The sequence below is a fragment of the Medicago sativa genome, chromosome 4 (genome assembly GCF_051527215.1).
Source record: "Medicago sativa cultivar Bolivia chromosome 4, Bolivia_mono, whole genome shotgun sequence".
Lineage (NCBI taxonomy): Eukaryota > Viridiplantae > Streptophyta > Magnoliopsida > Fabales > Fabaceae > Medicago > Medicago sativa.
Window position 1 is genome coordinate 75,545,640 of NC_140752.1, and position 11,782 is coordinate 75,557,421.

General features: G+C 33.9%; 1 protein-coding gene and 1 long non-coding RNA gene across 2 annotated transcripts; one reads left to right on the forward strand and one right to left on the reverse strand.

The window, feature by feature from the left end:
• Positions 1-1,461: 1,461 nt before the first annotated feature.
• On the reverse strand, positions 1,462-3,005 carry LOC146931934 (uncharacterized). Its single transcript, XR_015006884.1, has 4 exons — positions 2,837-3,005; positions 2,450-2,599; positions 1,746-1,798; positions 1,462-1,664 (listed from the first exon to the last, which is right to left on the reverse strand). It is a non-coding gene; the product is annotated as an uncharacterized LOC146931934 (long non-coding RNA).
• Positions 3,006-4,862: 1,857 nt separating this feature from the next.
• LOC146931935 (14-3-3 protein 7-like) lies at positions 4,863-9,455 on the forward strand. Its single transcript, XM_085703512.1, has 7 exons — positions 4,863-5,017; positions 6,160-6,466; positions 6,800-6,887; positions 7,011-7,120; positions 7,741-7,889; positions 7,952-7,995; positions 9,154-9,455. The coding sequence occupies exons 1-7, from the start codon at positions 4,945-4,947 to the stop codon at positions 9,157-9,159; spliced, it is 777 nt and encodes a 258-aa protein (XP_085559638.1). The 5' UTR covers positions 4,863-4,944; the 3' UTR covers positions 9,160-9,455.
• The last annotated feature ends 2,327 nt before the right edge of the window (positions 9,456-11,782 follow it).

The window sequence follows — 11,782 nt, forward strand, 5'->3', positions numbered from 1 at the left end:
TTAATTCAGTGATGTCTTCATTTCCTCATTGCTGTGTGCATATCAATTTCAGCCTTATGATCAAATAATCCAACGGCCAGGATCAGATCCTGAGCCAATGGATCAAGTGAAGGCCCAATTTTATTTTTCTCTACTCTTTTACTACTCAAACCCCTCTGTTGTGTTACTTGCACCCCTGTTTCATCCAAAACTTCTCTAAAAATTCCCAAAAAATATATGTGTTTATTTTATCGTTTTATTTACTGTTTTTTTTGTTGATGTTAATATTTTCACTACGTTCCATAATTTCATATTCTAAATTTCTTTCATACATTTTATTTAATATTGTCTCATCTATTTTAAAACTTTAATTTCCATATTTTATCTTTTTGTGTTCTTGGCTTTAAAACTTTATGTCATGCATTCTTTTAAAGTCTTGTGCATTTTTTTTCACATGTGCATCTTGCTTTATTTTATACCTTATCATTGCATTGCATTTTAGTATTTGATGCTTTAACTTTCTCTATATCTCATTTAATCATGCTTGCTTTAAATTTCGGTATCTATTCATTTTTTTCCTATTGCAAAGCCCCATAATTTTTAGTGTGTATAATTAGGGGAATGATGTAATTTGTTGTGGGCTTTGCATTTAGGAATGGTATGTAATAGCTTAGTAATTGCACACACCGACACAAGCACTGACACTACACCATTTTATCCATGCTTACTTTACTTTTTGCATCGTTACGCCAATTCACCGTTAGTTTAGTAAAACCTTTTTCATTCCAAAAAATCAAATAAGCAAAAGTCAAATTATTTTCATAATAAACCTTGGATCCAAATCCAAGTGATTTTCCCTTTATTTTCTTAATCAAAATCCTAATTGAACTTTAATTAAACTTAGACTCAATTTCTTAAATAAAATGAAACAACCTCACTTCTATTTTTATTCCTAGTGCCTTGAGGCCCCTCAATCTCCTTCTTGAAAACCTTTTTTTTCAAAAATAATTAAAATCAACCTAACCCACAAAAAATATTTTTTATAAGAGTGAACTACGGTGGTTTTGATCCCTTTTAAGGGTACGTAGGCAGAGGCTTTATTCCTTTCAAATCAATCAAATAAAAATAACCAAAACTCCTACTTCTTCTCCCTCCATTCTTTCACTCATACTTTAATCAATAATTTTTCAAATAAAATAAAGTTAGAAAGAGGTTCTCACGGAATACCGTGAACGACGCGGGTGCCTAGCACCTTCCCGAATCGTAACCAACCCCCGGATCCAAAAAGGGTTTTTCAATCTCTTTTTCCCTTCCCAAGAATAAAATCGAGCAAGTCCGGTAGATTGAAGGTTCAAGTCCAATCAATGGCTTGACACCCGAAAATCTTGGTCTACAATAGTCATAACATTGAGAATCATAATTATAAATTATTACTCATCGGATAAATCATCATCTGTCCAGTATTGACGGAGATGCTCTATTCCACGTAATTCAACTTCCCTTGAATTTAGACATCTGTTGAGACGAATTTGCATCTGATTGTTCTCGTTGCGTATCATGTTAATGGCCAGTTCGAGCGACTCATTACTGTCTCTTGGGATTTCTAATGAACGTTGTTTTGGTCTTCTTTGGGCTTCTTGACGTAAAGATTGCCTAAGACGTGCAAACTCTTCCATTCCCATTCTCTACGATATTGATTCATTAATGGCATAAAACACAAACAATTACATACACATTAAACATCTCATTAATTAAATTGTACTTACACCAACACCACAATCCCTTTTTCGTTTGTTTTCGTTCATGATGTAGACCTTATCTGTTGGATACAAAAACAATTTCTATCAACAACAATTAAAACACACACAAACACCTATTCTCAACACATGTTACAACAACATCAATGATCGTGTGTGCGGCCTTTAATATCTCTGATCCAAATGATTGAATTTTCTGCTTAGGATCAAAAAAGAACCATGCTTAGCGACACATACAAAATCTTGCAGTGTAAATATGAAATGAATGGGAGAAATTTCATCATTGGCACATTTGTTTTACTCTTGCTACCTAGCATTAACTATCATCGAACGCCACACGACTAAAAATACTGAAATGATAAATTTAAACATTCAAGGACTTCATTGGAACCCGGAAGACCACAAGTCTCAAGATATTAGCGGTACCTCAAAGGACTGATAAATCATTGGCGTTCAATTTTGATTCTCAATTGATGTTTTGGTACACCTCCACTCAGTCATGTATCCACAGATAGGTTTGATTTATAAGCAGTTATCAAAGTCGGACACTTCAAATAATGTAGAAAATAGAAATACATGATTTAGAGATGATGTAATCAAAAAGGAAAAATATCTTACAGTGGATCAAAATTAAATCCTAGATCATATAATGACAAAAATAAAAATTATATCCTCCAATTGTCAAGTTTCATACACAGGAAGAAAAATATTACCTTGGCTTCAGATATAGAATCTTTAGTTAGATTTAACACTTCTATAGTGAAAATTTCAACATTGTCCATCAATTCCTTGTTACTAATATCAGTGAATTTCAACAAGACCGAAAAAGCTGATGCTGAAAATCTTAGGATCTCCAAAAGAAGCTGCAGAACATAAATATAAATGATTCAGGTAAAATATGATGTCACTAAAATCAATGTTTAGCCCAACAAACACGCAGATTCCTGAATGAACTTTGCAAAACTCTCAAATCAGTGGCCACCATTTAACAAACCATCCCACATAAGAAAAGTTGTCGACACTTTGGACCATTCTATTCATAATTGCTGAGATTATAGGGATTTCAGATAAGAAAATTAATTGAGAAATTTCAAACTTACAGATGGGTTTGGAGCAAGAATGAATCTCCTTCGTTGTATTCGGATCGGAATTTGGTGAAGCGATTTAGGGAGAGACGCCGTCACCAGAGGGTTGAGGGAGAGATGGAGAGACCCGTCGCCTAAGAATGGGTAGAGAGATGGACAAATGGAGCCGTCGGAGAGAGGGTTGAGATGGAGCCGTCGGAGAGAGAGCTGGTGGCCGTCGGAGCAAATGGCAGAGAGAGATGGAGAATCGGAGCAAATGGCAGAGAGATGGAGAAAGCGATCGCGTGGAGAGAGGCAGAGCTGAAACTAATTTTTTTTCTTCTTTTTTTCTTTTTCAATAAGCCAGATCTGTTTCTTATTTTAATCCTTTTTTATTGCCAGCTAAGGAGTGGTAGGAGGGTGTATCACCAAAAGGGTGTTCACCAATCTTTTTCCATAATTGTTATATTTTACCATGCAAGAGTAATCAGTATGTTCTCTAATCATGCAACCATATGGAAACTTCCAAGCATTAGGAGGATTGGGTGCAAGTTCTATTGCATCAAGTGATAGAGACACAAATGTTATCACCCATGCACCTTCTAAAAATGATATAAAATGGTAAGGTGGTTAGGATAGCATACCCATTTCATAGCTCCGTCTTGGCTTTCTAACGAACCCATTTCAAATACATCTATTGTTTTTGCTTTTTTAACAATAATGGGAAAAACTGCGCTCCATTTTTCCTATAAAGATTATAGTTCGTCATATACAAGAATCTATATTTTGAACATCTGTAGATAACTAGAAAAATATTAAATAGACAACGAGAGAAAAATGTAACAAAATATAACATTTGATTAGACCCTTTACGACGGCTACACCATGCTACATTACATAGCCTTTTCATTTAGGAAATAGAAAATTTGTTTCAATTTCTCTTTCTTAGATCCAAATCTATCGACTCTATAGGATGTAGCGGATGCAAATAATCCAAATTCAAAAGAAGAATTACATAAGTACTAACCGAATCCATAAAGATTTCAACCAATTGTGCACTAGCCATGTTCACTATCAAGTCATCCTTTGATGACTCGATGCATGCATTATTTCTGTTTAAGTCGCTACTCTTAGGATACATTGTATCATAAGTCTCGCGTTGAAGAATAAAACTCCAATCCATTGTATCAGTTCTATCAATGATCACAATTCAATCATTTGGCACAATGAGGTTCCTTTAAAAGTCAACATCTTTGCTTGACGTCTATTATGAAACCGACTTCCAACAACTGACAACTTAATCAAAAGAAGGGTTCTTTAGTCAAATTTGACTTCTTGCTCGGGTGGTTGCGGTTCTCAAGAGGATATTTACCTTATATTTTTGATTTGCGACTTCTATGGACAGATTTGGTACGGAATTTATGATTGACTAGGCTTAATTTCAGTTAAGTCGGCTCATGTCAACGATCACATCATTCGACACACTTGCTCTGCTTTTTATTTGATCTGACTTTCTACTGTTTAGACTGTTTGATGTGACAAGAATGCTAGAGTCTTTCAACATAAGGAAAATTCTATTAATAAGCTTATAGACAAAATTAAGCTCTAGTCTTTCTAGTGGTTGAAGACAAATCATCCTAACTTTGTTTTTAATTATCACAGTGGTGGCTTAATCCTCTATTATATCTAGGAGTTTGAATTTAGCTTTATTTAGTTTCAGTTTTTGATTTAGTTTTTTAGCATGCTTGATTTATGGCTAACACATTAAGTTTTTTTTTTGGTCTTTTGATGTAACTTATACTTTATTCTTAGTTCTTCTCTAACACTTCTTATGCTTAATGTATTTTATTTTATCTTCTTCCAAAGGAAAATAAAAATTAAGGTTAAGTGGTAACCAAATAATTGAGTTTATTACAGCGAAGCATATATATATACATCACTCCCTCCTATTTGCGCGCTTGATTCCTTCCTCTTTCAAAATATGACATCCAACGGTTGAGATCTAGTCTTCCACAACTTCCTCCACCTATATAACCACTCAACCCTACATTTCCTTCTTCCTCGCTTGCACTATTCTTCTTCTCCATTCACACAAATCACAAACTTCTTCTTCTGCTTCCCTCTTTCAATAACACAACACAACAATGTCGACCGAGAAAGAGCGAGAAACTCAGGTTTACATGGCCAAGCTTGCTGAACAGGCCGAAAGATACGAAGGTTTGCATTTCTTTCCTTCATTTCCATATTCCTTTAATCAAATTATACATAAATCACGTGTAAATTATTTATGTGAAAATTCACCTAATTGATTTGATTTCGAGTTTTGGTAAATTAAGTTGCATTGCACGTTAAAATTTCCATAAATTCTATAAATGTGAGTTTTGAAAACCAATTCTGCATGTATCGGATACAATTTATTTTGAGGAAATTAAAATATTTGTCGATAATAGTTGATTGATTCTACCCGTATGAGATCTTAAAACATTTTGATTTTAATTTCAAAATTGATTCAATCGCATCCTAGATTGATTCTCATGAATTTTTTAAATAAATTAATTTGATCAAAATGCAATATGAAAAATGTTGCGATGTATACCATCTTGCATGGTTTAACTGATAATGAGTTGTTATGTAGTAAGGAGAGTATATAAGACACAGGAGAGTATAGCCGGATCACTAGAGACAGAGAAAAACCTAAAAAAAACTATAAGAGAGTTATTAAGAAAGATTTCAAGATTAATGAGTTGGACCGAAGTGTGGTTAATGATAGAATATTATGACGTAATTGATCCACGTAGCCGACCCACTTAGTGGGATAAGGCTTGGCTGTTAGTAATATACAAATTGCAAAGGGTCTTTTGGCTTCCTAGCATCAAAGGTCGTTGATATTCTACAAAGAGTTCAAAGGGTCATGCATGTGTCTCTTAGGTCTATGAATTTTGTATTCAAGAGTAATGTATTTGCCATCCAAAAAGGATTAACGGCACATCTTGTTGCCTGTTTGCATTCCATTCTTGTGTAATTTCCTTAAGCTGATCGATTTGTAAAAGATTAAAAAAGCTCCACCGTCATATTTTCCTAGAAAAAAACATTAATGAATGATGTTATATATTGATAGAGCAGTGGTATACATCATGAATTTTTTATTCGTGAAACTCAGGAAGTCTGTTAAGAGTTAAAAGGAGATAGCAAAACCGCTTAAGTTCGGAATTTGGCGGAAATCGCCTTGAGTAGTGATATTAGATAACCAATCACAATTAGTCAGGATGTAGTCGTGATCATTATTCTTGTGATATTTAGATTTTTTCATATTGATATTCCTTTCTGAAACTTCAGACATATATGTATATATGATGCAGAGATGGTTGAGTGCATGAAGACAGTAGCAAAACTTGATGTTGAGCTAACTGTGGAAGAGAGGAATCTTCTCTCAGTGGGATATAAAAATGTCATTGGTGCAAGGAGAGCCTCATGGCGCATTATGTCTTCAATTGAACAGAAAGAAGAGGCTAAGGGAAATGAGAACAATGTGAAACTGATCAAGAGTTATTGCCAAAAGGTTGAGGAGGAACTATCGAAAATTTGCAGCGACATTCTCTCAATTATTGACAAACATCTGATTCCTTCTTCCACCACAGGGGAAGCTACTGTTTTCTACTACAAGATGTGAGTCATAATGTTTTACTTCTGCCATTTTTTTGGTTAGTTTAATAACTGTCTGCTATTGAAAATTTGTTTTCGTATGGACTAAAATTGCTTGTTCCATTTTTTGTAAATGGATTTTAATGCTGTAAAAAGTTCTTGCACACGTCAGTTTTTTTTTCCCGATCATTGGATGAAAGATCACACAACACACATCTAATTAAGTTTGTATTTTAAGTCTGAATTATTCTAATTAAGTTTGTATTTTAAGTCTGAATTATTAAACTGACAATAAGAATTCATAAATGTATCATATATTAGTATAACATCAGAGATAAATAAGTTTGTATGATCCAGGAAAGGTGACTATTATCGATATCTTGCTGAGTTCAAAACCGATCAAGATAGGAAGGAGGCAGCTGAGCAGTCACTGAAGGCATATGAGGTTAGTATCTGATATTTCCCTTGTTTATTTCACCACTGAACTGATTCACATATAATTTCTTGTGTTTAAATCTATATGGTGTTGTTGTTTTAATATACATGATATTTGTATTTCTATTATTAGGCTGCTTCAGCCACTGCAAGCACAGATCTTCCATCAACACATCCAATCCGTCTTGGACTTGCACTCAACTTCTCTGTCTTCTACTATGAGATAATGAACTCTCCTGAAAGGCAAGTTACTTTACTTACGCTCTTTATTAGCTTTTGGGCTCGATTGTACTGGGTTTGGTAGTGTGTTTAGCAAGTTACTGATTTTGTGCCGTCTGGAAGTAAGATTCATGCGGTCCAAAAATAAACTTTTAGAATCACGAGTTTTTTAACAGCGAAGACGGTGAAATGCAGTGCCCCTCTTACTTTACATGATTGAAGTGTGAATTTCATATCTTTAGTTAGGCACATTTGACCCAAATGGCTCTTTAGAGTTTATAGAACATTATTACTCATTAGGTATTGGTCCATCCATCCAAGTTAGAAAACTATCATCTGTTTAAAATATGTAGGAGTTGAACTTTCTCACTTCCCATTACACACAAATAATCCAATGGGTTTGGCCTAGTTGTGCTAGCTCTTCAAGTGTTGAGAATGTGTTCTAGAATACTCCTTAGTGAGGGATCCCTCTTTTGATCTTTTCTGACAAACAAATTTCTTGGAGAGAGATCGCACGCATCTAGATTTAACTCAAAAAACATCACACGCACACACGTGCTTCAAACACTATTATCATTTGCATAGGTTCGATGAATTGCATTTGTTGCTAACCTTCCTTCAAATGTGAATACTGAAACATACAGGGCCTGTCATTTGGCTAAACAAGCTTTCGATGAGGCAATTGCAGATTTAGATACCTTGAGTGAAGAGTCATACAAGGACAGTACTTTAATCATGCAGTTGTTGAGAGACAACCTAACTCTTTGGACCTCTGATTTACCTGAGGATGGAGGTAAGATACTGATTCATACTTAAAATGCATTTAAGCAACGAATAACAAATTCTCTAATGCAGGTGAAGAATTCAAATCAGAAGAAGTCAAACCTGCTGAACCAGAGGTATGTGTGTAATTCATAATTAGCTTCGGTACCGATTCTGTTACAATAGAAGCAAATGCAATCGCTCACACATATTAGTTAGTGACTACAAATTAAGCTAACCCATAAATTAAACCAACCCCGTAATTTTATGAGTTTAATGGCTATATATTGTAAGAAACCACTATTTTTCCATGTCACACTATTTGTTTCAAAATAACCATACAAAAGTGGGGTGACATGGCAAAGTAGCGGATTCTCGTTGAATGTTAGTCGGTGCATACTCTCTAACTCCTAATTTTATTAGTATGAGTAGGTATGACAACAAGGCAGGGCGGACATGAGTTTTGCCTTCCCCGTCCCCGACCCAATGGGGTTAGGGTATCCATGTATCTATCTTGATCCCCGATGGGGGTGAAAAATAGAACCCCAATCTCGTACCTGATGGGGTTCAAGTTTCCCCACCCCACCCATTGCTGCATTAACTTGGACTGCATTTTGATACCTTTTGTATTTAAAAAGTAAAAGTAAAAGCCAAAAAAATAGAGGAAACAACTCACCTTAAAAATAAAAATAAGCATATGAATGGAATTTAAGGTTTGATGAAAGGTTTTCTAATTTATGAGAGGTAAATACGTAATTTTGATACAAATGAGGGGGACGGATATCAATGTCACTATTACCCAGCCCCACCCATCTTTAGAAACTGGGGAAAACACAAACCGAAGGATTTGGTTTTTCCCGTCAAAGTTGGTACAAGTTCGGGTATCACGAGTGCAGATCTGTTGCCATACCTAAGTATGAGTATTTTCTTCACCGTAAAAAAAAGGTAAGCATGTAGATTGTAGGGTAGTTAATAGGTCAATGTTTCAATCAATACCTTTGTAATTTATGTTTTATCCAAACACCTACCTCAACAATTTATTCGTTTGGAAGAGGCTTAGGTTTGTTGGATGTTCAATTGGTCAATGTTTCAATTAACACCTTTTAATTTTATTTTTTAGTCAAAGCGCATAATGATTTTCTATCTCAACAAATTTGACACCAACATAATATGTTTATATAAAAACTACCATCATTTATCTATATTCAACCAATGCTTCACATTTTTAGGCAAAAACACCTACGTGCATGCGTTTGTGTTCATGATATTTATTTTATTTTCATTTGTAATTACAGCACTGATATAGCACCTTGATCCTGGACGTTGTAGTAATGTTTCTAATGGCCCTGCTGCAAAGAGAGCATTTTTCAGCTTATCTTGCAGTTCATTTCGAACGTGACTTCATAATTATTGCACCTTACATCCAACAAATGCTATAAAGTTCGATATGTGGCTTTTTTTTTTCTCTCTCTTATAATTATACTGAAGCTTTTCGTTCTACTATTTTATGTATTTCAAGTATAGTGGTCAATTGAAGTAATGGATAATTTTTATTTTATTTTTTATGGTTAAAGTAATGGATGAAGTTTTACATATACCTAATGCATCTCTTTTCTTTGTTGATTATTTTGAATCGATTCTCCAAATTATTTGGTACATATGTTTTACATTAAAAGAAGTATTAGTTGCGTTAATTTCTCATAAGGTTATGAATGCAAAGCAGTGCACTTCGAATTGTAGTGCACACTTAGATTACATTATTATTTATATGCAAATGAAATCACACCCCAACTAAAAATGTCATTGCATTAGCTGCAATTCTGTGCAATTTCAAACTTCATAGATTGTGACGTGCATCTGCAACTACGATCGACCATAGTTTAAAATGTTTATGCTAAGCAATAATCTAAGCTAAACTAAACTAACAAGTGAAAAAGAACATTTTGTAAAAAAAAAAAAAGTGAAAAAGGACATATTTGCTTATAGAAGTTCGTAGTTATTATGATGCAACCTAATCTAATAAAATGGAAAGCAGCCTACATACTAGGAGCTACATATGGAAAAAGGACCAGTCTAGCACAATAAAAGATTTTGTAAAGCTTGCAAAGTTGGACCGTTATTAGAGGCGTGCATACAAAAGTTTAATGGGTAAACTATCATTTCGGTATTTGAAAGCATAATTCGTTGTCATTTTGGTTCTTGAATGTATTGAAATTGCAAAAACATTTACAAATGTCTTTTTTATTAGTCGTTTTGGTCATATAATCTATTTTTAGATAATCGATTTAGTCTTCAAATTTGTTTTTCGTTGATCAATTTAGTTCATAAATTACTAACAAAAGAGATATTAAAGACGTGTTTATAATTTAAATACCTTTAAAGATTAAGGTGGCAACATCTCATACATTTGACTATTAAAATGACTTTTGGTCAAAGTTTTTTTTGGTGGTGGTCGGAGTTTAAACCCCAGACCTTGCATATATTATGCATTGTCCCTACCAACTGAGCTAAACTCACGGGACAAAGTTTAATACTAACCAAAACAGCATCAGTTTCCTTTAATTTAAAATTTATGCAGATTTTTGAGATTTTTTTTTATCTTTCGATACGACAACAATATTGACCCTCTAGTGATTTTTGTCAAGAGTTTGAAAATTGGCCTTCTTTTGAAATTTAAGTTTTCCATATGCAGTTGCTTTGAATTTCCTGTGTAATTCTGGCATATTAAAACGAAACCATAATTCTTTCATTCATTGAATACTAGACAAAATGACATCCAAGTTCCAAACTAAAGCCAAAATGACATCAAAATTCAACAGCAAAGACTTAATAAATTACATTTTTAAAATAAGGGCATTTTGCATAGTTTTGGACGGAAAATTACTATAGCTCCAACAGTGCTATTATTTAGAAAGATAAAAGACATTTTTGTCTAAACATATATAAATAATGTATTTGAAACTTTAAATTGAACAAGAGTCCCATTTTTGCAACGTGGGACTTGGAGTTTTTCCAATAGCCTCCGTTTTTATCAATGGTAGCCTGACTAGTAAATTTAAAATGGGAAGGAGTTTGCGACAAGGCAACCCTCTATCTTTGTTTCTATTTTTGATTGCTGTTGAAAGGAATGTTATGTTAAATGCTTCAGTTGAGGTCTGTTTGTATATGGGTTATATGGTTTGTGTTAGCAACCAACATTTAGTGGGTGGATTATTAGTTCCGCAACGGATAGATAAAATTATTGAGAAGAGCTTATAAAGAGGAGACACTCCTCACCTTCAAGCCGATTTTGTAAGGATGAGTTAGGTCCCGATTTTCATGACAATTTATTCAGCAGACATGAGTATATCTCATTTGCAATTTGTCGCAATTCTATTATGTATTCAACAACACTTGTAAACAAAGATTAGATCCATTGAAAATTAGGTTTTAACATTTCAACCACATCAACATTATTGCATGTAAACATGTTTTTTTTAAGGATGTAAACATGTTCCTATTATTCAAACATTTATCAAATTAATTATGCAAGAATTAAAAAGGTTAAAGGAAGCAAAAACACCGGATTTTATAGTAGGTTCCCCAATCATCCTCACTATGGGATACAGTGAACGAATTCACGGTTTTCCACTATGATTTTTGGAATGCATAAAGTGTTTAAAAGATTTTTGTCACATGCAATTTCACAATTGTGTCAACCTTTGACTCCAAATGACAAAACCTAAATCTATTAAAAAAAGATCACCTCAAACTTGAACCAAATCCAAATCCTTTAAATTAAAAGCCTTAACCTTTCAATTCTTAAACTTTATGCAATCCTTCGGCAAACTTCATCAAGATCCCTTCTTTGACATAAGATCCATGAGATGAGATTCCTTTGGTGTTAATGAACTAGAAAAGTCCCCTAAGATGTTAGGGAAGAAA

Coding starts and splice junctions, on each gene's coding strand:
- LOC146931935 (XM_085703512.1), top strand. CDS start 4,945: ATGTCGACCGAGAAAGAGCGAGAAACTCAGGTTTACATGGCCAAGCTT. Junction 5,018..6,159: donor ACAGGCCGAAAGATACGAAG/GTTTGCATTTCT, acceptor TATATGATGCAG/AGATGGTTGAGTGCATGAAG. Junction 6,467..6,799: donor ACTGTTTTCTACTACAAGAT/GTGAGTCATAAT, acceptor TGTATGATCCAG/GAAAGGTGACTATTATCGAT.